Source organism: Schistocerca piceifrons, chromosome 2 (genome assembly GCF_021461385.2).
Source record: "Schistocerca piceifrons isolate TAMUIC-IGC-003096 chromosome 2, iqSchPice1.1, whole genome shotgun sequence".
Taxonomy (NCBI): domain Eukaryota; kingdom Metazoa; phylum Arthropoda; class Insecta; order Orthoptera; family Acrididae; genus Schistocerca; species Schistocerca piceifrons.
In genome coordinates, this window is record NC_060139.1 from 252730864 (window position 1) to 252756104 (window position 25241).

At 39.0% G+C, this 25241-nt stretch overlaps 1 protein-coding gene across 1 annotated transcript in view; it reads left to right on the forward strand.

The window, feature by feature from the left end:
* Nucleotides 1-3616: 3616 nt before the first annotated feature.
* Nucleotides 3617-25241, forward strand: part of LOC124777139 (exostosin-3) — a 150544-nt gene continuing 128919 nt past the window's right edge. Inside the window, exons 1-2 of the mRNA XM_047252433.1 lie at nucleotides 3617-3726; nucleotides 4000-4233. Of these exons, the coding sequence (XP_047108389.1) occupies nucleotides 4150-4233 (84 nt within the window). The 5' untranslated portion in view covers nucleotides 3617-3726; nucleotides 4000-4149. The remainder of the gene's footprint in view (nucleotides 3727-3999; nucleotides 4234-25241) is intronic.

The window sequence follows — 25241 nt, forward strand, 5'->3', positions numbered from 1 at the left end:
TGCATACATGAGATATAAAAGGCAGTGCATTGGTGTACCTGTCACTCGTACTCAGACGATTCGGTGAAAACTTTTCCAATGTGATTGTGGCCAGACAACGGGAATTAACAGACTTTGAATACAGAATGGTAGTTGGAGATTTCGGAAACAAATAAGGAAATTCAATATTCCGAGGTCCACCGAGTCTACAGTGTGCCGAGGATATAAAATTTCAGTTATTACAGCCCGAGAGCAGCTGCGTTTGCATAGAGTTTTCAGTGCTAACAGACAAACAACACTGATTCAAATAACCACAAAAATCAATGTGGGATGTACAACGAATGTACCTGTTAGGACAGGGAGGTAAAATGTGGTGTTAATGGGCTATGGTAGCAGGCAACTGACACGAGTGCCTTTGACATTCTGGACAATTCGAGCTAATGATTTGGCTAACCATACCGCCCCATATGATCCCACTGAACATTTATGGGGCGTAATGGAGAGGTCAGATCGTGCAAAAAATCCTACACCAGGAACACTTTCACAGTTATGCATGGCTTAGCGGCACCGTGGCCCGATATTTCTGAATGGAACTTCCAAACGTCTTGTGGCGTCCATTCTATGTCGAGCTTTTCCTCTACATTGGACAAAAGGAGGTGCAGGTTGGTATTAGGGGTATCCCATGATTTTTCTCACCTCAGTGTATTGTCTGTACAAGTAACTGAATGAGCATTTTCTTTCGTGAATTTTCAATAATTTAGTTTAAAACCAGAGCCCTGAATTAAGTCAATGAACTGGTTTCAGTTAAACTGATGACTTACCACAGTTATATTAAAATCAGCTGCTTTGATAAAATTTTTCTTTCTTTCTTTCTTTTCTAAGATTATCAAGAAGATACAGGAGTTTGGACAAGGAAGTTTTAGTAATTGTGTTTCCTAAGGTCTGCCTCCTAGTATGTTTATTCCTTATGAAATTTCTCATTAAGAATATATTGTAATTTTCACAAAGATTTAATGTCACTTATTTTGCTTCAGATATGTGTCCATTATTCACAAACACATATTTTCAATAACTTTTCAGCAGTCACAAGAAGTTTAACTACTAATAAAGTTCATTTTAAGAGGATCATAAATGATTTATTGATGGCCAATTTCTACTCCACTGAAGAATATTTTAGTAGAGACAGCTGACATGTATATGTTACTAATAACATCACATACCGTAATGCATATAACTAATGAGGAAGTATTGAATAGGATTGGGGAGAAGAGAAGTTTGTGGCACAACTTGACCAGAAGAAGGGATCGGTTGGTAGGACATGTTCTGAGGCATCAAGGGATCACCAATTTAGTATTGGAGGGCAGCGTGGAGGGTAAAAATCGTAGAGGGAGACCAAGAGATGAATACACTAAGCAGATTCAGAAGGATGTAGGTTGCAGTAGATACTGGGAGATGAAAAAGCTTGCACAGGATAGAGTAGCATGGAGAGCTGCATCAAACCAGTCTCAGGACTGAAGACCACAACAACAACAACATGTACAATCTGGCACCTGTGCAAAATTCAGTACTATAAAACTGTCATTGTAAATAAAAGTTTTAAGATGATTCACCTGTTTGATGATATATGACTACAGCAGCCCATGAATTACCATATTCATCTCAGTGTATTGAACATTTAAATGTTTTGGTACAAGTGTTATACCATGTAAATGATAATATCTTTTAATATTTTTTTGACATCCACGAAGGCTATTTCGCTCATGATCTGTGGAAGGTACATTAGTATATATGTTTTTATTTTTAAATCTTTATTGTGTATTCTTGTTTTCTGACAAGTTCTACACGCTGAAGGATCCACTCACTATGGATAAATTGTAACAAATAGTACATACAATCTAAAACAGTGTTCAGACTCATGATCTTTTGTTAACCATTGAAGCATCATGTGAGCTATACATACCACAGTCTAATATAAGGCCGGGTTCGCACACGCAACAATAGTGTCGCCACAGGTAGTGGAATACTGTAGTTGCATGGGTGAACTCCCAGCTTTTAGTAGCACAACTTAATAGAAGCAACTTTTGTCATGCCACGCAAAGTCCAGCTTACTTGTACTCAAAGCGCCACTTCTTCCACCACTGCACCCTGTTGGCGGTATTTCGAAACACGCGTAGCAATTGCTGCGGTATTTCATTCGATTTCACTGTGTTTTCATTTTATTAGAGAAAAAAGTGAAAACATTGGTCGGCAGGTATACTCTCGCAGCTTCTGGAACTATAAGAACAGAAACCTATGTTAAGATTTTTCGATGAATGAGTAAATATATTTAGTATATATTTATCCCTGTGCGAAATCTATTTTTGGAGCCATCATTCGGTTTCGTCTTCCTTCTGTTTAAGTTTTGTTATAGCTCTAAGGGTATAACCTGCTCTACAACATTCATAGCAGCTCATATGATTTCAGCTGACGCTATATTGAAAGCCGTGCAACTACGTACGTAGAATTTGTGGCGTCGTGTTTGAACGGTAGTTCACGATGCCACTACAGCAAGCCACAAGCCGCAGCTCCACATCAGATGCGTGTGCGAGCCCGGCTTAAAGTAATAAACAGCAGCAACAACAAGAAGAAACTCCAAATCAGCCTCGTTTTAGGTTTCCTAACTATCTTAGGAGGTGTAAATCGCTACATTACAGAACTTTTATTTACAGTTTTCTCGTAGCCTGCAGTTATTTACTGGAGAATGTTGTGTTCTTTAACAACAAAAAATTGCTGGTAAATAACATAAGACCTAACCATTTGCAAGAAGGCGTCGTATATCTACTCAAAAACCGTACTTTTTCTTCGCCACAGTCCCAGTCAAATCAGTTGATGCGAAACACAGGTAACGTGTACAGAATGCAATACCTACATTTTTTTTAACGTGGCGGACAAGCTGCCACAACTGTAGCTGAAGAAAAAAACCGCACAGACTTGTTGATGAAAGAATAAAAGCAATGAAACTGTTTCCCAACTCAGAAGGAACCAGTTTCACAATTGTTGATGCATCTGAGCCACAGAGGGGAAGAATTTTCAGCAATTCACTTTTGAAACAATAGTAATTACTTTTACAAAAATATTTATGTATTAAAAACTCAAGTGCAAGACTGTGTGAAACATTAGACTCCCTAAAAAGTTGTTGCGTATCAAGAAAAGTGCCTGCCATAAAAAGGACAGACAACAAAGGAAATATATCCTTGTCGTGTATGAAATATTTGTTTATATTCTCTTGTTTTTGGTGGAGTAAGCTGCAATTTTATGCATATCCGAAAGTATTTCTTTATCATTACGTTGTAGCTTATGTCACTAAATCAAAGAGATTCGCTGTTTTTACAAATATTTCACGATAATTCATGTCTATTGATAATTTAATAATGCTTTTAACGCAAAAATTTAATAACTATTTCGCTTATTAACTAGGAGAATGATTGAAAACAAACTTTAGTTTTACGGCTGCTTTCTCGTTGCTTGGAGCGACTGTGTACATACTAGAGAAATTTATAGTTTCAGCTATACGTTGATTCGCTATCTATCTTTTGCACTTGGGAATCCTGCTCTAGTTATAGTGAAAATCTTTGCTCGGCAGGTATTGTAGTTGTCACTTCAGTTGTCAGTGGACACGTATGTTATCTCTGGTTTGTCATTGTTATTGTCTGTGTTTAATGTTGTGATTGGAAAACACTGTGCTGTAAGGAAATGTCTCACCAACCGGTAAGATTAGATTAGATAATATCACACATAGATACACATGCACAATTTCTTCCAGTTGATCCATAATGAGATAGAAGATCCTCCAGGATGTAGAACATACTACTTGTAAATAATTATACTGTAACCGTAATTATATCTATAGTCTGCGCAAGAAGGATGTTATAGTGTGTTTTTGTTCAGATAATGTGTTGTTGTAGAGTCAGCTGTTATTTCACTCAGTATGTTTATTCGTATTTCATTCCATGACACACAAATTTTATCTCGTTTTTGCAGGAGAAAGACTCAACACGTTGTTTGACATGCAGTTGACAAACTGTTATAGAATGACACTCACGTCTGTAGCAGAACATATTCCGCAGTATGGCTTTCGAGTCGGGGGTTTATGGCGTATTGCAATAGGAAAAGAAGTGCATTGCCTGAGTCATGTTAAGACTCTCACGAATTCTGTTGTTGGTGTGTGGGGTACTAATCATAGTACCCCTTATAACACACTACTTTCTATCAAAGGTTAGTGTACTTTGTTTTAATTATGTTGACGGATAGATTGATTTTGTAATTCATGTTTATTTGTCAACCAGCGATCATGTAGATGATTTGGGTTTCCTAAGGTATATACACATAACAAATAAATTGATTTAAATATCAACAAAAGTGACAAATATACGTAATTAGTGCATACATGAAGACAGTAACCAATAGCATTTATAACACAATATAGTGTCTGTACTATGACACAGTCTTTTTCCACATTGGTCCTAATTGCTAACTCTGTTACATTTCTATTTAATTTACTGAATCTTGCAATGTACAGTAACTTTTTGAAGAGATACTTTTTTTTTCAAACTGTCTAGCTCAGATATAACTATAATGCCTGGAGGTATTTTGTAATAAAATTTTAATCACAAGTATCACGTATGGGACATGGTATTTTGTATTTTAAGTTTCCAATTTTTTTTTTCCTTTCTAGATATTAGCACTCATTGGTTATTGTGTTGTTTTTGTGTGTAGACAGCTTGTGGTATAGCAATGTTCTGATGTACATTAATATTTGGAATATATTCACAGGGGACAGTTAAGATCTTTAGCTCTCTATAACCCGAAGAACCCTCTTTTGATGTGCTGAAAATTTTTCCTATGTCCTTTCTGGTTGAGTACCAGAATATTATATCATATGCAGTAACTGAGTGAATATATACATAATTCTAATTAGTTACTTTGAAGCAATTACTACTACATATAGATGCAAGTATCCTTAGAGCATAGCAAGCATATGATGTGTTTTTTTTAATTGTTCTTGTGATATGTACTTTCTGCATCAGTTGGTTGGCTATATCCACCCTTAAAAATTTTTGTAAATTCAAGTATCACTCAAGTGTTACAGAAATACCATGTGTGGGAAGACAGTCTTTTTGCAAAACATTATTAGAGAAACAACATTTGCAATAGACTGCAGAACAATCCTACTGCCACCAACATATATGTCATGAAAGGATCAAAATCACAATTCAAGAGGAATTGGGGCTTGCATAGAGGCTTATAGGCTATTGTTTTTCCATTTCTCCATCTGTGAGTTGAACATGAAAGGAATTACTAGCAGTAGCAGAATGTGCCCTCTGCTGTTCACTGTGTGGTAGTTTGTAGAGTATGTTTGTGGATGAAAAACAGAATTATGTCTCCCTGCATGACACATTCTGGGAAGTTATTATTGTAGATCCAAAAATAGGATTGCACCCAATGTACCCCTGTGTGCTACACCTTTGTGGATGTGTGTACCATCTGATAATGCTTCCTTATGCATTTAAACGTTTATATTTGTCTGTGAATTCTTTCTGTTCTATATACTATATTTTTGAGATATGACTGGAACCACGTGTTTACTTCTACTCTTTTTCCCTTGTGCTTATGGTTTATAGAAAGGTATTTTATGATCTACTGTGCCTTGGACAAATTTATAAGTGTTACACAGTCCAGGACCTTCATTACTGATATCACTGTTTCTGTACTACTGCCATGCCTCAATCCAAAATGTGATTTCATTAGTGAGAAATATTTATTAATTTACCCCGTGATTATGTATTTCATGACTACTTTGCTTATCTTTGAAAATGAAAATGAAAGTGATATTGGTCTATAGTTTTCTGTATTATCCATTTTTGAATATTGGCAAAACTCTTGCTTTAAATGCTCAGGAGAGGTATGTAAACTGAATGATTAATTTATGGTGCCTGAGGTTAATGATCATCTTTATTGTTTACTGGTATTGAGTGAAAACCTATTTTGCTCATTTAAAATTTAAGAAAACGACTGCTGCTTCCACGTTGTTAGTGAAATTTGTTTTTGGTGTCACTATATAGACAGTGTTATATAAAATGACAATGATATATTCTTCACTAGTTGATAAGTAATGGACAAAGGTTAATGTTTATGGGTCGACCGAAGCGTCCTATCCCACCCGTCAGCTTTGACCTGTGACATAAGGCTGTTGTGGTGTGTGACGTCACGACGGCACGAAATTTAGTTTGTGCGAGTGGCGTGTTTGTAGGTGTCGTTTTGATGTGATCGGTGGTGCTCTCTGGTGGTGTGTTTATGGGTAGTGTGTTACGTATTGGGTTCATTTGCGTGATAGCATTGTACGTGTGTGGTATCGGGACTGTGCTTTCAGAGGAAAATTTTTCAGTGAGTTAATGATTTTAGTTTTGTTATTTCTACATCTACATCCATACTCCGCAAGCCACCTGCCGGTGTGTGGCGGAGGGTACCCTGAGTACCTCTATCGGTTCTCCCTTGTGTGTGGGCTCTAATCTCTCTGATTTTATCCTCATGGTCTCTTCACGAGATATATGTAGGAGGGAGCAATATACTGCTTGACTCTTCGGTGAAGATATGTTCTTGAAACTTTAACAAAAGCCTGTACCGAGCTACTGAGCGTCTCTCCTGCAGAGTCTTCCACTGGAGTTTATCTATCATCTCCGTAATGCTTTCGCGATTACTAAATGATCCTGTAACGAAGCGCACTGCTCTCCGTTGGATCTTCTCTATCTCTTCTATCAACCCTATCTGGTACGGATCCCACACTGCTGAGCAGTATTCAAGCAGTGGGCAAACAAGCGTACTGTAACCTACTTCCTTTGTTTTCGGATTGCATTGCCTTAGGATTCTTCCAATGAATCTCAGTCTGGCATCTGCTTTACCGACGATCAACTTTATATGATCATTCCATTTTAAATCACTCCTAATGCATACTCCCAGATAATTTATGGAATTAACTGCTTCCAGTTGCTGACCTGCTATTTTGTAGCTAAATGATAAGGGATCTATCTTTCTATGTATTCGCAGCACATTACACTTGTCTACATTGAGATTCAATTGCCATTCCCTGCACCATGTGTCAATTCGCTGCAGATCCTCCTGCATTTCAGTAAAATTTTCCATTGTTACAACCTCTCGATACACCACAGCATCATCTGCAAAAAGCCTCAGTGAACTTACGATGTCATCCACCAGGTCATTTATGTATATTGTGAATAGCAACGGTCCTGTGACACTCCCCTGCTGCACACCTGGAATCACTCTTACTTCGGAAGACTTCTCTCCATTGAGAATGACATGCTGCATTCTGTTATCTAGGAACTCCTCAATCCAATCACACAATTGGTCTGATAGTCCAAATGCTCTTACTTTGTTCATTAAACGACTCTGGGGAACTGTGTCGAATGTCTTGCGGAAGTCAAGAAACACGTCATGTACCTGTGAACCCGTGTCTATCGCCCTCTGAGTCTCATGGACGAATAGCGCGAGCTGGGTTTCACGCGAACGTCTTTTTTGAAACCCATGCTGATTCCTACAGAGTAGATTTCTAGTCTCCAGAAAAGTCATTATACTCGAACATAATACGTGTTCTAAAATTCTACAACTGATCGACGTTATAGATATAGGTCTATAGTTCTGCGCATCTGTTCGACGTCCCTTCTTGAAAAGGGGGATGACCTGTGCCCTTTTCCAATCCTTTGGAACGCTACGCTCTTCTAGAGACCTACGGTACACCGCTGCAGGAAGGGGGGCAAGTTCCTTCGCGTACTCTGTGTAAAATCAAACTGGTATTGCAGTGTTCGTAGTGTGTGGATTTTGGTAAATTGCTTTTTTTATGTCTTTGGTAGGTATAGATGTGTCTGACAAGGTCAACAGTTTTCGGTTATCGGCGATGATGGGGGACAGTGTGTTGTATCTAATAAAATTTCTTTAACTATTCGGATTTTTTGATGAAGTCTTGAAGTGCTCAGTATGTCATGAACAAATGAGGCTTAGTAAAGTCCCGGCGTCTCGGACCAGGGTCGGCTGTATTTGGAGATGTCGTAAGGATAACAGGTCAAGAGAAGTGTTTGATTCCAATTTTGTGGTTTGTTGTATTTTTTGAGATAATGATGATTGTGGACGGACGTGGTTGTAGTTTTGGGTTTTATGATTTGGTATCGGTAGTTTCTGTTGACCAGTATAGGTCAAGGGAAGTGTTCGATTCCAGGGGATATTGTGTTTAGTGGAATTTGTGGAGTTTTGTGTTGTCGGTTTTTTTCGTCATTTTGTGTGGTTTGGTATTGTGGTGTGTGTCTAAATTTGTTTATATTTACTTTGTCCCCACCCAAAAACCCCAATTTCTGACGCTTGTCCCATTAGTTTCATTAGATTTTTTGTGGAATGTGTGTGTGTTGGTTTTTCAATTTTTTTTTTCGTGTTTGTGATCATGTTTACATAATGACGTCATAGGCTCCATATTGGAGTCATAGTGTATGGTCGTTTCCGCCATGTTTGTGACATAATGGGTCAAAACAGATGGGTAGAATCGGACAGTTCTGTATTTCCGTTTTTATTGGTGGAAATTAATTACCCAGAAGACAGACTTCTAGAATTCTTCTGGCAGCCAGTTTTTGGTAGAAAAGTGGTTCATTGGAATGCTTCATATCAATGACCTCTCGATGTGGTGACAAGTGAGCGTTTGATAGTTAGAGGACACTTTGAGTTGAAAGCCCTAGGCATTTAGGTATCAAATGTATCATCAGTTTCATACTGTGCTGTCTTTATTCTGGAATGTACGTCTAAGAATGATTCTATAATGTAAAGTACATTAACAAGTGAATAATGTGGTAAAGAGTTGGAAAATGTATATGACACTTATGAAGTAAATCATGAAAGTCTAATAATATAATATTTCCTCTCTTTTTTTTCTTGTGCATTATATTACAGTATACTTAAATTTTTTGTGCATACTGATTGTATGTAACTGTTTGAAGAGAATAGCCTGGACAGAGGTGTGGTATTTGTTACGTTGTATTAGATACTAAGTATGTAATGTAAGAGTATTTTATTTGTGGCCATTTCGAGAGCCCTCAAGGAACAACCATGTTCCTTGACTCATATAATACCATTTCAGCATTATTGCCCAGTGAAAAAAATATGAGCTTATGATACATCAGAGCAGCTTTGTGATTTTATTGACGACTTCCTAGCAAGTGGTATGCAACATGTTTTTCTTAATGGGACGAAATCATCAGGTGTGAAAGTAACTTTGAGTGTACACTAAGGGTGTCAAATGTTATTTATTGTTCATGGTTAATCTAAGTAATCTAGTGATAATGTCATAAACCCCTTCAGGCTATTTTTCAGGTGATGCTATTGTATATAGGAAGTGGAATTTCCCACAGTTGTAGGGAAATGCGAGAAGACCTGTAGGAAATAATATTTGATATGAGGACTGGCAGTTGATGTCAGCATGAATAAGTGTAGCATAATGTGAATAATTAGACTGAAACAGCCATCACTGTTTGAATAAACAATTGATTCTAGCAACAGTGACAACCGTAAAATATGCATGTGCATAACAATGGGACCATCGGACTCGTTAATGATGGACTTTGATCAGTCGTAGGTATGTTGTAGAAGGACCTGTCCTGAATATCTGGGTACTGGCTTTTCATGCGGCAGCTCTTGAGTTTCTTGGAAGATCGCTGTTTTAGTCTTGTGTGTATCTCCTATACCTGTAACATTAGTCACTTTTCCACTGAGCGACCCTGGTGCAGCCGTGAGGTCCATAGCTAACAATGCTGGTGACATGGGTTTGAATCCTCCTTTTTCAATTTTATCATATAGAATATTATTAAATAGTATGCCTCATTCAGAATTATTAAAAAATAGTCATTTTCATGGTATTAATTTTGTTAATAAATCAATCATTACAGCAAATTTTCTTCAGTTATGTATTCTGTTTATTACAGAGTGATTACAGAATTGCCTTACTGACTATTGCATGCTAGAACAGAATTTCATACGATATTTGTCTTAGAAGCAACTGAAACACAAATTTGTAGAGTACCATGCACATTTAATGGAAGCTACTGCCTTGCAGGCACATGGATTTTTCAGAAGCGATACCGGCAAACACATTTCAATTAAATTCAAAATGATTAATTTCTCTTTGATCAACTTTTATGTGATCCACGTGTATTTGATCATTTCTGAGAAAGCTGGTGTACTAAACTGAGACAGAACTAAGGATTGTCTCGAAGCGATTTCTCTATTAGACTTAAGCAAGGTGGGAGCAGTTTGAATTATTTTCATGAGAATTTTAGCCTGCCTGTAAAAATAAATATCACAGAGTAGCAAAGGTGGAGTGGATTTGGTTGGGATAATATTTACAGTGCATGTGCATGGTTTTCTTTCATCTACTTAGACTTGATCATGGATCATCTGCAGAATCAATACTGTAATGAAATTTATCTTGTTTCACTTACAGAAGAATGACAGGTTTTTAAAACTCTCCATACAGAGCTTTTGTGAGCTTCCCTGATATCTATTCATTACTATATTAGTGAAGCCCACAAACGGTATACAAGTCAGAACTTTAAAATTGACAATAATGGCTCTTGTCAAGAAAGAATTACGAACACTGGTACACGATCCTGTTAATACACATTCACAGGAAAAACAAAATTTTAGGCAAAATCACATAAGGCCGATGTAGTAGCAAACATACATCGTGACAAAACCACCATTACATAAGAGGTAGTGAGCTTAAAGCACTGAAGGTGCATCATAGCTTCCTGAGGAAATAAACCACTAAGGTTACCAGCATTAATGTTATACCGTAAACAGTACAGGTTTAAAGCCTTCGAAAAATTGTCTACAAGCAAGGTTCAACTGGTCGTTCAGTATATTACCATCCTTGAGCTCAAGATGTTTGAAAATTTGTAACTCTTCCCACAGATCTAATCTACGCCCTTTGTCTTCTCTGTGTAGGAAACAGTGTCTTATAAATGTTTTGGAGTATGACTTTCTATCAGGAGGTGTTCAGCAAAAGTAGAATTGTGTATGTTGTTGTTGTGGTCTTCAGTCCTGAGATTGGTTTGATGCAGCTCTCTATGCTACTCCATCCTGTGCAAGCTTCTTCATTTCCCAGTACCTACTGCAATCTACATCCTTCTGAATCTGCTTAGTGTATTCATCTCTTGGTCTTCCTCTATAATTTTTATCCTCCTCGCTGCCCTCCAATGCTAAATTTGTGATCCCCTGATGCCTCAGAACATGTCCTACAAACTGGTCCCTTCTTCTTGACAAGTAGTGCCACAAACTCCTCTTCTCCCCAATTCTGTTCAATACCTCTTCATTAGTTATGTGATCTACCCATCTAATCTTCAGCATTCTTCTGTAGCACCACATTTTGGAAGCTTCTAGTCTCTTCTTGTCCAAAATATTTATCGTCCATGTTTCAGTTCCATACATGGCTACACTCCATACAAATACTTTCAGAAATGACTTCCTGACACTTAAATCTATACTCGATGTTAACAAATTTCTCTTCTTCAGGAGCGTTTTCCTTGCCATTGCCAGTCTACAATTTATATCCTCTCTACTTCAACCATCATCAGTTATTTTGCTCCCAAAATAGCAAAACTCCTTTACTACTTTAAGTGTCTCATTTCCTAATCTAATTCCATCAGCATCACCCGAATTAATTCGACTACATTCCATTATCCTCGTTTTCCTTTTGTTGATGTTCATCTTATATCCTCCTTTCAAGACACTGTCCATTCCGTTCAACTGCTCTTCCAAGTCCTTTGCTCTGTCTGACAGAATTACAATGTCATCGGCGAACCTCAAAGTTTTTATTTCTTTTCCATGGATTTTTATACCTACTCCGAATTTTTCTTTTGTTTCCTTCACTGCTTGCTCAATATACATATTGAATAACATCAGGGAGAGGCTACAACCCAGTCTCACTCCCTTCCCAACCACTGCTTCCCTTTCATGCCCCTTGACACTTATAACTGCCATCTGCTTTCTGTACAAATTGTAAATAGCCTTTCGTTCCCTGTATTTTACCCCTGCCACTTTTAGAATTTGAAAGAGAGTATTCCAGTCGACATTGTCAAAAGCTTTCTCTAAGTCTACAAATTCTAGAAATGTAGGTTTGCCTTTCCTTAATCTAGCTTCTAAGATAAGTCGTAAGGTCAGTACTGCCTCACGTGTTCCGACATTTCTACGGAATTGTGTATATTCACTCCTTTTTTACCTAATAGGTGTTCTTTATATCTTGTCTTTACCAGCTCTGCCTGTTTGACCAATATAATATGAAGGACAGTTGTTACAGGTTAGTTTGTAAACCCCTGAATTGGAAAACCAATCGCCTGCAATGAGACGTTACAGTTATACTTTTTCTTTAGAAGACGTTTTATCCTATATGATATATTGGCCAAGAAAGGAATAGAAATAAATTTTTTAGCTTCTTTGCTATCAGTGGGGAGGTTGTTGCTCAAAGTCGAACAATTTTGGGAAGTTTTCTTACTGAACATGTAATCAATCATATTCTGATTGTACCCATTATTGACTGCAATTCTTAGTTTATAAAATTGAAGTGACCTTTAAAATCCATGAAAATTGTCGTGTCAGCTTTCTTCCCTTCTTCTTCTTCTTCTTCTTCTTCTTCTTCCTCATCTCTGTCTTCCTCATGTAGAAATATGGCCTTCACTGCCATCGAGAACATTACTTATGCCGCACTTCTTGAAAGATTTAACAGTAATGTCTTCTCTCACTCCAGATCATGTCTGGTTTCTCCACTGACACACTTGATTGATTGTAGGTCATTTAAGCTCACTTTAGCATGAATTCATGTTAGGTTTCATCCCTTATCCATTTGTTCCATTCCTCTTTCATATACACTTCAAATGGTTTATTTATTGAGATGTCAAGAAGTTGCAATTGTGAAGTAAATCCTCCCAGAATAACAGCAAGCTCTGTATATCCCTGTCTCAGTTTCTCTTTCACAGAGTTTTTCAAATGACTACTAAACTGATCTAGCACAAGAAGAGAATTCTTCAATAAAGGACATTTCCTTCCCTCCCACACTATTAATCCATAATTTCGTGTCAGCCTTGCCCGTTCAACCCTCATCATGTAGGTGAAGAACATGTGGCGGAATTTCAGAAGGTTTTGGCATTGTTTTGTGCTTGATAATAATCATTGGATTAAGTTTCATACACAGCGTGAAGGACAACAATGTAGTGCAATTTTTCATGTCCACTTGTTTTCATGGTTACAATTCTTCTTTACTGGCCCACTAATTGCAAATGGTTTTTTCAGAGTCGAAATGCCACTCAGCTACTCTATTTCCATGTTCTTCTGCATATGCTATTACTTTCAGTTTATAGCCTGCATCATATGAGTACATTTTCCATTTTTTCCATTATGAAACTAGCTACTAGCAAAAATATTGTACTATTATCGATAACACACATTACTTTTAATTCAAGTTCACCAGCATTGTAGATTGGAATGACCTATCATAGGCTAGTCAGTGATTGCAGGACGGGGGAGAGACAATATGAGCAAGTTTGTGAATCTCTGCAATTCATGTCCGTTGCATCGGGGACTGCTGCTGTCAGTTGGATCCAATATTGCCAGATAAAGATAGGTTTCTTGTGGCATGGAATATGTGGCATTTTTAAGAGTGGCAGGAATTTTAGATCAAACACTAGACATTTTTATGTTAATTTCAAGTATAAGATGCATCTGAATTTTGGAATCAATGTTTTGAAGAAATAAGTGTGTTTTATAGTCTGTAAAATATGATAAGAAATTTGAGGTCATACAGAGGCTTATCAGCAGTCATTATTAACCCACACTTTTTGTGAACTCATCAGGAGAAGAAGGGGGGAAGGGTTGATAGTGTTATCAAAAGTATCCATTGTAACATTAAATCCAGTGTATAGACATAGACGTAGGTATCAACTATGATGACTGTTAAACTGACAAGAATACCATAGACATTTATCATATGCTCAAGATTTACTGTGTTCGTAATTCCATGTTACATACCTTCATGAGGTCACCAGGGCAGACGTAATTTGATTGTTTCTGTGAATACTTTCATATACTGAAACAGGACCTCTACATGCCAAGTGGTCTGATTTCGAAAATTTCCTGCGTGGCCATCTTGAATTTTGCTGAAATTTTATGTGTACGTTCCCACGTTTTCCCAATGGACACTGGTAAATTTTTACTTTCGCCAATTTAATGCTTGCAGAGTTACAGTCATTTGTTTGACACCATAGTGCAGCTATCAGCAGTGCACCTGTGAGTTATCAGCAAATTTGAGATGTAGTATCTCTGGAAATATTTCCTTGAAAGAAACAAAACTAGGCCATCTTGCAGGTCTTTTTCCACTCTTGCGAGTTAATTAATAAAAAGATTTCCTGACTGATTTTCGTATGGGTAATTTGAAGCAAAGTTGTCTGAAAAAATAGATCTTAAAAAAAACAGTGAAATTTAGCTTTTTATCTCTCCAGAAGTAATTGTGGGATAAACATGAAACTCTCCACTGAGTAAACTTACCAATACAATGACTGAGAATATAAAATATCATTCTCCTACTGCTTTCCAATAATTTACAAACTGAAGACAAAGTTGGCGACTTTCCTGAAAACACCGAAACTGGCAATTTTTGGCCGACATTCATGAGAAAGTCATCTGTTTTCATTAAAAATCCACTTAAAAACTGTATTTGATTTTTCAGTGTGAGCATATAAGGTCCTAAAAAGGAACTAAAAGATGAAGCAAAATTGGTCGAAAAAATACATGCGTGAACAAATTTGGCTTTCTATCTCTCTGGAAGCAATTGTGGGATAAACCTGAAACTATGCATGTAATAACTTGTCAATACAAATCTTCGAATATAAAATTTCATTCACCTACTGCTTTCCAGTAGTTTACAAATTGAGACAATTTTTTGTAAAAAGAAAGAAAAATCACAAGAATGGTTATTTTTGGTCCACTTTTGCAAAAAGCCTTCTGCAATTTTCATTAGAAAGATCACATTCCAAACCACCTAAAAACTATATTTGCTTTTGCATTGTGAGCAAATAAGGCCCTAAAAACTATGACTAGGTGGAGGTGCGTTGAAAATAGGCCATTTTCTGCTGGTACTCAAATCTGACATCTTTTATTATGTTCTACAATTGTTTAGTACTCTCTATGAAAAGTTCTACTCAAAAGTTCTGATGGCTAGCAAATGAGCTGGAGTCAGAAAAACTGCAAATAAGTTGTCTTTCTTGATTTTTAGACATCTCTACAGCATTCAGCTCTACAAATTATTTTTATAAAAAGAATGAAATGTCTGAGGCATCCAATAAAATAGAACAGTTTTCATCTGTTTTGTGCCTCTAATAATCACATTTGTAAAGTGTGTTTCTTTGAGTTCTGTCTTACAGAAATTTCATCCTTAACAATCCTCTCAGTGACACAAGTTTCTGGCATTATATTTTTGCTCATGACATCCTGCAGCAAATTAATGACATCTGCAAAAAATTTAAGTAGCTTGAGGTAGACTTCAGCTTAGGTTCCTAAAAGAGACCCCTTCCAGTATTTTTCCATGACATGTTTAGGAACGTATCGGGCTTGGAAGCCTGTGTGAAGAAACCCGTATCAAGCTTGAGAACCTGTCGTAAACAAAATCCATCTGGGGCTGCTGTTGCTCATCTATCGGGCTTAGCCCCGATGAAGATGATGCTACTGCCTTTCTCACTTTAAAAGGAACCATCATGGACTGTAGCAATGCAATTATAAAATTTTTCATCAGTACACTAATGTTCCACATAAACTGCACAATGTACTTACACAAAATACACGGCCTTAAACTGGAATTAAACTAGCACGTCAATAATGATATGTCACAATAAAGACACACACTAATAATTCTCTGTGACATAAAACCAGTCCAAAAAATATCAGGAAGAATGCTATGAACTTCACCAAAATTTACACCATGTGACAGTGGTGTAAAACCTGAAGGCTATTTAGACAGTGTGTGCTGCAGCTGTTATGCAATAATTTTTCAACCATGATCTCCATTACGTTGCTTGTGCACAATGAAGTTGTGAAGTTTATAACCATTTTGACTCTGTAGCTACAGCAGAAAAACAGACTGAAATATGTAACAATGAGACATTACAAAAGACACCCTATTTTTGAAATTTTTTAATGTTATTCAGACATTATCTCATGTCCTAGTCATCAAGACTTTTAATATTGTCACCTGAGAAAGTACTAAACAATTGTGAAATATAATAAAAGATGTAAGATTTAATTTAAGTACCAGTGGAATACAGGCCCATTTTCAGAGCACCTCCACCTTGGCATTATTTATTTTTTTAGGGCCTTATATGCTCACATTGCAAAACCAAATCTAGTTTTAGATGTTTTAGAAGATGGTCTTCTCAATGACAGTGGGTTAAAAGAGTCGGCAGATGACTCTTTTTTTTCTTTAAGAGGGCCAAAATAGCAATTTTTGGCATTTTTAGGTAAATGGTAATTTTTGCCCTCAATTTGTGAACAGGTGGAAAGCTGTAGAAGAATGAAATTTTATGGTCTAAGACCGTTTATTGGTAAGTTTATACTTGCAAAGTTTCAGGTTTATTCTGCGGTTACTTTCAAAGATATAAAAAGCTAAACTTCACATATTTTTCAAGTGTCAATTTTTTCAGCCAAGTTTGCTTCAAATTATCCATTCGAAAATCAACCAGGACATTTTTTTTTATTATTTTGCTCAAGAGAGCACAAAAAATTGGACAAGATTGCATAGTTTTATTTCTTTCAAGAAAATATTGCCGGGGATATTACGTCTCAGAGTTGCCAAAAACTCATAGGTGCACTGTTGATAGCTGTAGTGTGGGGTCAAATATGTGACTGTTTTTCTGGAAGTATTGAATTGGTGATCATGTATCTTTATGAACGTTTATTGGGAACATGTGTGAATGTTCAAACAAAATTTCATTAAAATCTATTATTGTCTTGTGGAAACCTCTAGACCACATGGCATGGAATGACCCAGCAAGCAGTTTTTTATAGATAAAAAATGTAGAAGCATGTGCTTGTGAGTTGTTACTGCAGAATATATTCTCTTGTAATTGGTAGTCTACAGATTAGGGAGGCAATGGGCTTTAGTTTGTCATCCCAAAGTACACTCCTGGAAATTGAAATAAGAACACCGTGAATTCATTGTCCCAGGAAGGGGAAACTTTATTGACACATTCCTGGGGTCAGATACATCACATGATCACACTGACAGAACCACAGGCACATAGACACAGGCAACAGAGCATGCACAATGTCGGCACTAGTACAGTGTATATCCACCTTTCGCAGCAATGCAGGCTGCTATTCTCCCATGGAGACGATCGTAGAGATGCTGGATGTAGTCCTGTGGAACGGCTTGCCATGCCATTTCCACCTGGCGCCTCAGTTGGACCAGCGTTTGTGCTGGACGTGCAGACCGCGTGAGACGACGCTTCATCCAGTCCCAAACATGCTCAATGGGGGACAGATCCGGAGATCTTGCTGGCCAGGGTAGTTGACTTACACCTTCTAGAGCACGTTGGGTGGCACGGGATACATGCGGACGTGCATTGTCCTGTTGGAACTGCAAGTTCCCTTGCCGGTCTAGGAATGGTAGAACGATGGGTTCGATGACGGTTTGGATGTACCGTGCACTATTCAGTGTCCCCTCGACGATCACCAGTGGTGTACGGCCAGTGTAGGAGATCGCTCCCCACACCATGATGCCGGGTGTTGGCCCTGTGTGCCTCGGTCGTATGCAGTCCTGATTGTGGCGCTCACCTGCGCGGCGCCAAACACGCATACGATCATCATTGGCACCAAGGCAGAAGCGACTCTCATCGCTGAAGACGACACGTCTCCATTTGTCCCTCCATTCACGCCTGTCGCGACACCACTGGAGGCGGGCTGCACGATGTTGGGGCGTGAGCGGAAGACGGCCTAACGGTGTGCGGGACCGTAGCCCAGCTTCATGGAGACGGTTGCGAATGGTCCTCGCCGATACCCCAGGAGCAACAGTGTCCCTAATTTGCTGGGAAGTGGCGGTGCGGTCCCCTACGGCACTGCGTAGGATCCTACGGTCTTGGCGTGCATCCGTGCGTCGCTGCGGTCCGGTCCCAGGTCGACGGGCACGTGCACCTTCCGCCGACCACTGGCGACAACATCGATGTACTGTGGAGACCTCATGCCCCACGTGTTTGAGCAATTCGGCGGTACGTCCACCCGGCCTCCCGCATGCCCACTATACGCCCTCGCTCAAAGTCTGTCAACTGCACATACGGTTCACGTCCATGCTGTCGCGGCATGCTACCAGTGTTAAAGACTGCGATGGAGCTCCGTATGCCACGGCAAACTGGCTGACACTGACGGTGGCGGTGCACAAATGCTGCGCAGCTAGCGCCATTCGACGGCCAACACCGCGGTTCCTGGTGTGTCCGCTGTGCCGTGCGTGTGATCATTGCTTGTACAGCCCTCTCGCAGTGTCCGGAGCAAGTATGGTGGGTCTGACACACCGGTGTCAATGTGTTCTTTTTTCCATTTCCAGGAGTGTATATTTCCTATAGCTTCCCTGAATTACTTGAGGCACATTCTAGAATCTCTCCTTTAAAAAGTATGGGACCAGTATCCTCCCCTACCCTTGTGTGGTAAGAACTTGTTCCCTGTCTCTAGTTACCTCATCCTCTAAAAGAAGTTAAAACAAAATCATCTGACCTTATTTCAGCAGGAAAGGATGAGCACATATGAAGATCTCTCTTCACTATCAATATAGTCAGGAAAAGTAGATTTCATTCCACACGATACCAGAACTAGGGGAAATACATACGTGTAACCAAGTAGGTATAGCATTAATGGATACCTCTGAAGAAGAAACTGGTGCACAGTGATTGTTCTGTGCATACTAGTCTCGCACTGCTGAGACAGTAATTTGTTTCAGTGGCTGATCAGCTGATTCAAAATAAGATAGAACACACTGCAGCCAGTTAGAGAAGACCTTGATCTGTACACTTAATCTTTTTGTAGCTGTGATATGACAACCTGACAATGGTCTTCTCTAAAATCACAAAGTAAGTCAAAGGCATCTATTCATTTACTCTTAGACCAGTCTGATATGGCAGTGGAAGACAAGAGAAGGAAAGCTGAAGTTGTAAATTTTGCATCTAAGAAACAGTTCATGTTAGATGATCCTCCATATGTACCATTGCCCTTCAAATTCGTTTATGGAGAACATAGAAAGAGGCACCCCTAGCATTGGAAGACAGCTGATAAACAGTTGGAAAAAGTAAGTCACCTTGTCCATATGGGGTCCTGATTTGGTTTTACAGAATATTCTAGCATGACCACTTACTTAGTTTGCACATATCATGAGTCCATCACCTAATGGAAAATCTCAGGTGACTGAAAAATAGTGCAGATAAAGGTGAAAGGTAAAGGTAAAAGAAAGGACCCAAAAAAAATGCAGAACATTGTCCTTAATGTCAGTTTGCTACAGTGTTCTGGAGCATACTCTTAAGTTTGAATATAATAAATCTCCTTAGACCACATCTGTTGTGGAAAACTCAACATGCCAATTTCTCATATGATGATGTGGGAGCCATGGATAAAGGGAGCTAGGCAGATTCAATATTCCTAGATTTGCGGTAAGCTTTTCACACTGCGCCACACTGCAGACCATTAATGAAGATCAATATATTCAGTGTATGTTCTCAAGTATGTGTGTATCCTAGATGGAGACAAAAATATAGCTGGGAATGCCCCAGGGAAGTGTGATAGGACAGTCTTGTTCTCCATATACATAAACAGTCTGATGGAGAGGGTGAGTCAGCAGCTATATGCAACTGTTTCCTTGTGATGCTCTATTGTGTGGGAAACGGTCATCTTTGAGTGCTGTAGGATGATTCAGGATGACTTTGATAGAAACTTGCAAAAATATAAGTTATTCCAGGTGAGTCAGAAAAAACAATGCAGTAATGTTCAAATACAGTATGCTGCTTGACACAGTCATGTCAATTATCATAAAGAATCTACCTCGATTGCAAATGGAAACCGGATATTGACCTAGGTTTTGGCACGGATTACCACACCTTCTCTGGAACACACTAAAACTACAAACTGCCTAAAGAGGCATGGTCCAACATTAATACAGAATGCCCAAAAGGGCAAAAGACTCGCATAAAATGTAAAATAAACGGTACGTGTGTACCATGTCAATAGCTGTACTTAGCTCAAACGTCAGAAGCATGCTTCCTCACCCCAGCCAACATTCGGTGGGTTGCGGGCTCTCAGGTAAACTGAGGTGGCACCAGCAGCTAGGCTGTGAGAATGTCAGAAAGGAATGCACATGCACAAATTGAGAAATCGTCTTCTTCCATGTGATTGGCATAAAATGTGTAATGAAAGTGATTCGATGACCAGGTCAAAGGCGCAGGAAGTTAATGTGTGTGTGTTTACAATGTCCTAGCTCACGGACAATTTTATATAACTATAAAATGTGGATAGGCTGAAACTATATATGAGGGATAGCAAATTCCACGGATGGTCAAAACACATGCATGCAGGACAGACAAAATACCATCAGCAGGAAGCAGGCTAAAAATACGGGGGATGAATAACCCATTTTTCAATTACTTGCGGTCGGTGATAGTATTTGATGACTATGCTTGGATAAGCGTGTAAAGTTACTATATTAAATTCTAAGTGCTATTCACCTGAAAAGGGTCAAATTAGTATGACAGGCTTAATGTAATTGCGTGAAAGGATGTACGTCAGCTTCATCGCCCTTATCTAATGACCGACAGAGGTCATTTTGAATAGTGCTATAAGCAGGGATGGCTACAGGACAAATATAAGGATGTAGAGGATTATCTCACTAGGGGTAAGATAGATACTGCCTACAGGAAAATTAAAGAGACCTTTGGAGAAAGGAGAACCACTTGCATGAATATCAAGAGCTTTGATGGAAACCCAGTTCTAAGCAAAGAAGGGAAAGCAGAAAGGTGGAAGGAGTATATAGAGGGTCTATACAAGGGCGATGTACTTGAGGACAGTATTATGGAAATGGAAGAGGATGTAGATGAAGATGAAATGGGAGATATGATATTGCGTGAAGAGTTTGACAGAGCACTGAAAGACCTGAGTCGAAACAAGGCCCCCGGAGTAGACAGCATTCCATTGGAACTACTGACAACCTTGGGAGAGCCAGTCCTGACAAAACTCTACCATCTGGTGAGCAAGATATATGAGACAGGCGAAATACCATCAGACTTCAAGAAGAATATAATAATTCCAATCCCAAAGAAAGCAGGTGTTGACAGATGTGAAAATTACCGAACTATCAGTTTAATAAGTCACAGCTGCAAAATACTAACGCGATTTCTTTACAGACGAGTGGAAAAACTGATAGAAGCCGATCTCAAGGAAGATCAGTTTGGATTCTGTAGAAATGTTGGAACATGTGAGGCAGCACTGACCCTACGACTTATCTTAGAAGAAAAATTAAGGAAAGGCAAACCTACGTTTCTAGCATTTGTAGACTTAGAGAAAGCTTTTGACAATGTTGATTGGAATACTCTCTTTCAAATTCTGAAGGTGGCAGGGGTAAAATACAGGGAGCAAAAGGCTATTTACAATTTGTACAGAAAGCAGATGGCAGTTACAAGAGTCGAGGGGTATGAAAGGGAAGCAGTGGTTGGGAAGGGAGTGAGACAGAGTTGTAGCCTATCCCCGATGTTATTCTATCTGTATATTGAGCAAGCAATAAAGGAAACAAAAGAAAAGTTTGGAGTAGGTATTAAAATCCATGGAGAAGAAATAAAAACTTTGAGGTTTGCCGATGACATTGTAATTCTGTCAGAGACATCAAAGGACTTGGAAGAGCAGCTGAACGGAATGGACAGTGTCTTGAAACGAGGGTATAAGATGAACACCAACAAAAGCAAAACGAGGATAATGGAATGAAGTCGAATTAAGTTGGGTGATGCTGAGGCAATTAGATTAGGAAATGAGACACTTAAAGTAGTAAAGGAGTTTTGCTATTTGGGGAGCAAAATAACTGATGATGGTCGAAGTAGAGAGGATATAAAATGTAAACTGGCAGTGGCAAGGAAAGCGTTTCTGAAAAAGAAAAATTTGTTAACATCAAGTATAGATTTAAGTGTCAGGAAGTCGTTTCTGAAAGTATTTGTATGGAGTGTAGGTGCTACAGAAGAATGCTGAAGATTAGATGGGTAGATCACATAACTAATGAGGAGGTACTGAATAGAATTGGGGAGAAGAGCAGCTTGTGGCTCAACTTGACCAGAAGAAGGGATCGGTTGGTAGGACATGTTCTGAGACATCGGGGGATCACCAATTTAGTTTTGGAGGGCAGCGTGGAGGGTAAAAATCGTAGAGGGAGACCAAGAGATGAATACACTAAGCAGATTCAGAAGGATGTAGGTTGCAGTAGGTACTGGGAGATGAAAAAGCTTGCACAGGATAGAGTAGCATGGAGAGCTGCATCAAACCAGTCTCAGGACTGAAGACCTCAACAACAACAATCGGAGAAGTACCAAAATAGTGTAAAAAGAACCTAATGCTAAACTAGTTTCTTAAAATCAGGAACTTGAGGTGCTGAACCATGAAGCTTAATCAAGTGAGGTCTATGAACGCATATAGAATGCATATAGACTGCAGAACCCACCTACTGCCACGACTCATGCAGAAGCATATAGACTGTAGTGTTTCCTTCACTCCTTTGTGACTTGAACAGAAAATAAGGAAATGGATGCCAATGGTAGCAGGTACCCTGTACCATGTGCTGTATGGTGCTGTGTGGAGTATGTTTGTAGATGTAGCTGCATGGAGGCATTGACCCACAATATCTGATGTGTTAATCCAGTGAGAAGATGTGGAGGTGATGTGCTAGTGTGAATACTTTACATTTCATATGACTTCATCATATTTTTTGACGGACAGCTGCAATTAAACTCCCTCCCTCCCTCCTTTGTATTTGCTGCTGATCAGTAGGTGAGGCTTGTTAGATTTTGTGTGCTACATCTTCATACTACCAGAATGAAATATTCACTCTGCAGCAGAATGTGCACTGATATGAAACTTCCTGGCAGATCAAAACTGTTTTCTGGACTGAAACTTGAACTCGGGAGTTACTATGAAGTGTGGAAGGTAGGAGAGAGATAGTGAAAGGCAAAGGTCCCAAGTTCAAATCTTGGTCTGGCACACAGTTTTAAATTGTCATGGATTTTCGTCATCACACTACAGCTGGGTAGACTCCAAGTGTCCTACATAAAATTGTTCATCTCGACTTCCACTACACCTGCACCACTCACCACTGTGTTACATTGTAAATAGTTTTCACTTACACCCTGTATACCTACTATAAATTGAAATTTCCTGCCATGTTTTTCTGTCCATATATGAAAGTTGTCTGTTTGGTATAGGAGTAGTATCTTTGATTAGTAATGAAAATATCCTACATTCCTGGTACGAACGTCACCACTGCTGAAATGGATCTCTGGGAGGGAACTGCCAAGCGGGAGGTAACAATGAGAGAAAGATTGAATGACCAACAAAAGGATGACATGCTACAAGTCGGGGTGTGGGATGTCAGAAGTTTGAACGTGGTACGGAAAGTAGGAAATCTGAAACGGGAAATGTTAAGGCTCCATTTAGATCTAATGGGAGGGTCAGTGAAGTGAAACCGAAAGAAGACCAGTATTTCTGGTCAGATGAGTATAGAGTAATATCAACAGCAATAGAAAATGATTTAATGGGATTAGGCTTCATTATGAATAGGAAAGTAGGGCAGATAGTGAGATACTGTGAACAGTTCAGTGACAGGGTTGTTCTCATCAGACATGACGTAAACCAAAACTGACAACAGTATTTCAGGTATACATGCAGATGTTGCATATTGGAAGATAGAGAGACAGAGAAAGTATATAAAGATGTTGTTGTTGTTGTTGTTGTTGTGGTCTTCAGTCCTGAGACTGGTTTGATGCAGCTCTCCATGCTACTCTATCATGTGCAAGCTTCTTCATCTCCCAGTAACTACTGCAACCTACATCCTTCTGAATCTGCTTAGTGTACTCATCTCTTGGTCTCCCCTACGATTTTTACCCTCCATGCTGCCCTCCAATACTAAATTGGTGATCCCTTGATGCCTCAGAACATGTCCTACCAACCGATCCCTTCTTCTAGTCAAGTTGTGCCACAAGCTGCATCGGGGAGAGGCTACAACGCTATCTCACTTCCTTCCCAACCACTGCTTCCCTTTCGTGTCCCTTGACTCTTATAACTGCCATCTGGTTTCTGTACAAATTGTAAATAGCCATTCGCTCCCTGTATTTTACCCCTGCCACCTTCAGAATTTGAAAGAGAGTATTCCAGTCAACATTGTCAAAAGCTTTCTCTAAGTCTACAAATGCTAGAAACGTAGGTTTGCCTTTCCTTAATCTAGCTTCTAAGATAAGTCGTAGGGTCAGTATAGCCTCACGTGTTCCAATATTTCTACGGAATCCAAACAAATCTTCCCCAAGGTCGGCTTCTACTAGTTTTTCCATTCGTGTGTAAAGAATTCGCGTTAGTATTTTGCAGTTGTGACATATTAAACTGATAGTTCGGTAATTTTCACATCTGTCAACACCTGCTTTCTTTGGGATTGGAATTATTATATTCTTCTTGAAGTCTGAGGGTATTTCGCCTGTCTCATATATCTTGCTTATCAGATGGTAGAGTTTTGTCAGGACTGGCTCTCCCAAGGCTGTCAGTAGTTCTAATGGAATGTTGTCTACTCCCGGGGTCTTGTTTCGACTCAGGTCTTTCAGTGCTCTGTCAAACTCTTCACGCAATATCATATCTCCCATTTCATCTTCATCTACATCCTCTTCCATTTCCATAATATTGTCCTCAAGTACATTGGCCTTGAATAGACCCTCTATATACTCCTTTCACCTTACTGCTTTCCGTTCTTTGCTTAGAACTGGGTTTCCATCTGAGCTCTTGATATTCATACAAGTGGTTGTCTTGTCTCCAAAGGTCTCTTTAATTTTCCTGTAGGCAGTATCTATCTTACCCCTAGTGAGACAAGCCTCTACATCCTTACATTTGTCCTCTAGCCATCCTTGCTTAGTCATTTTGAACTT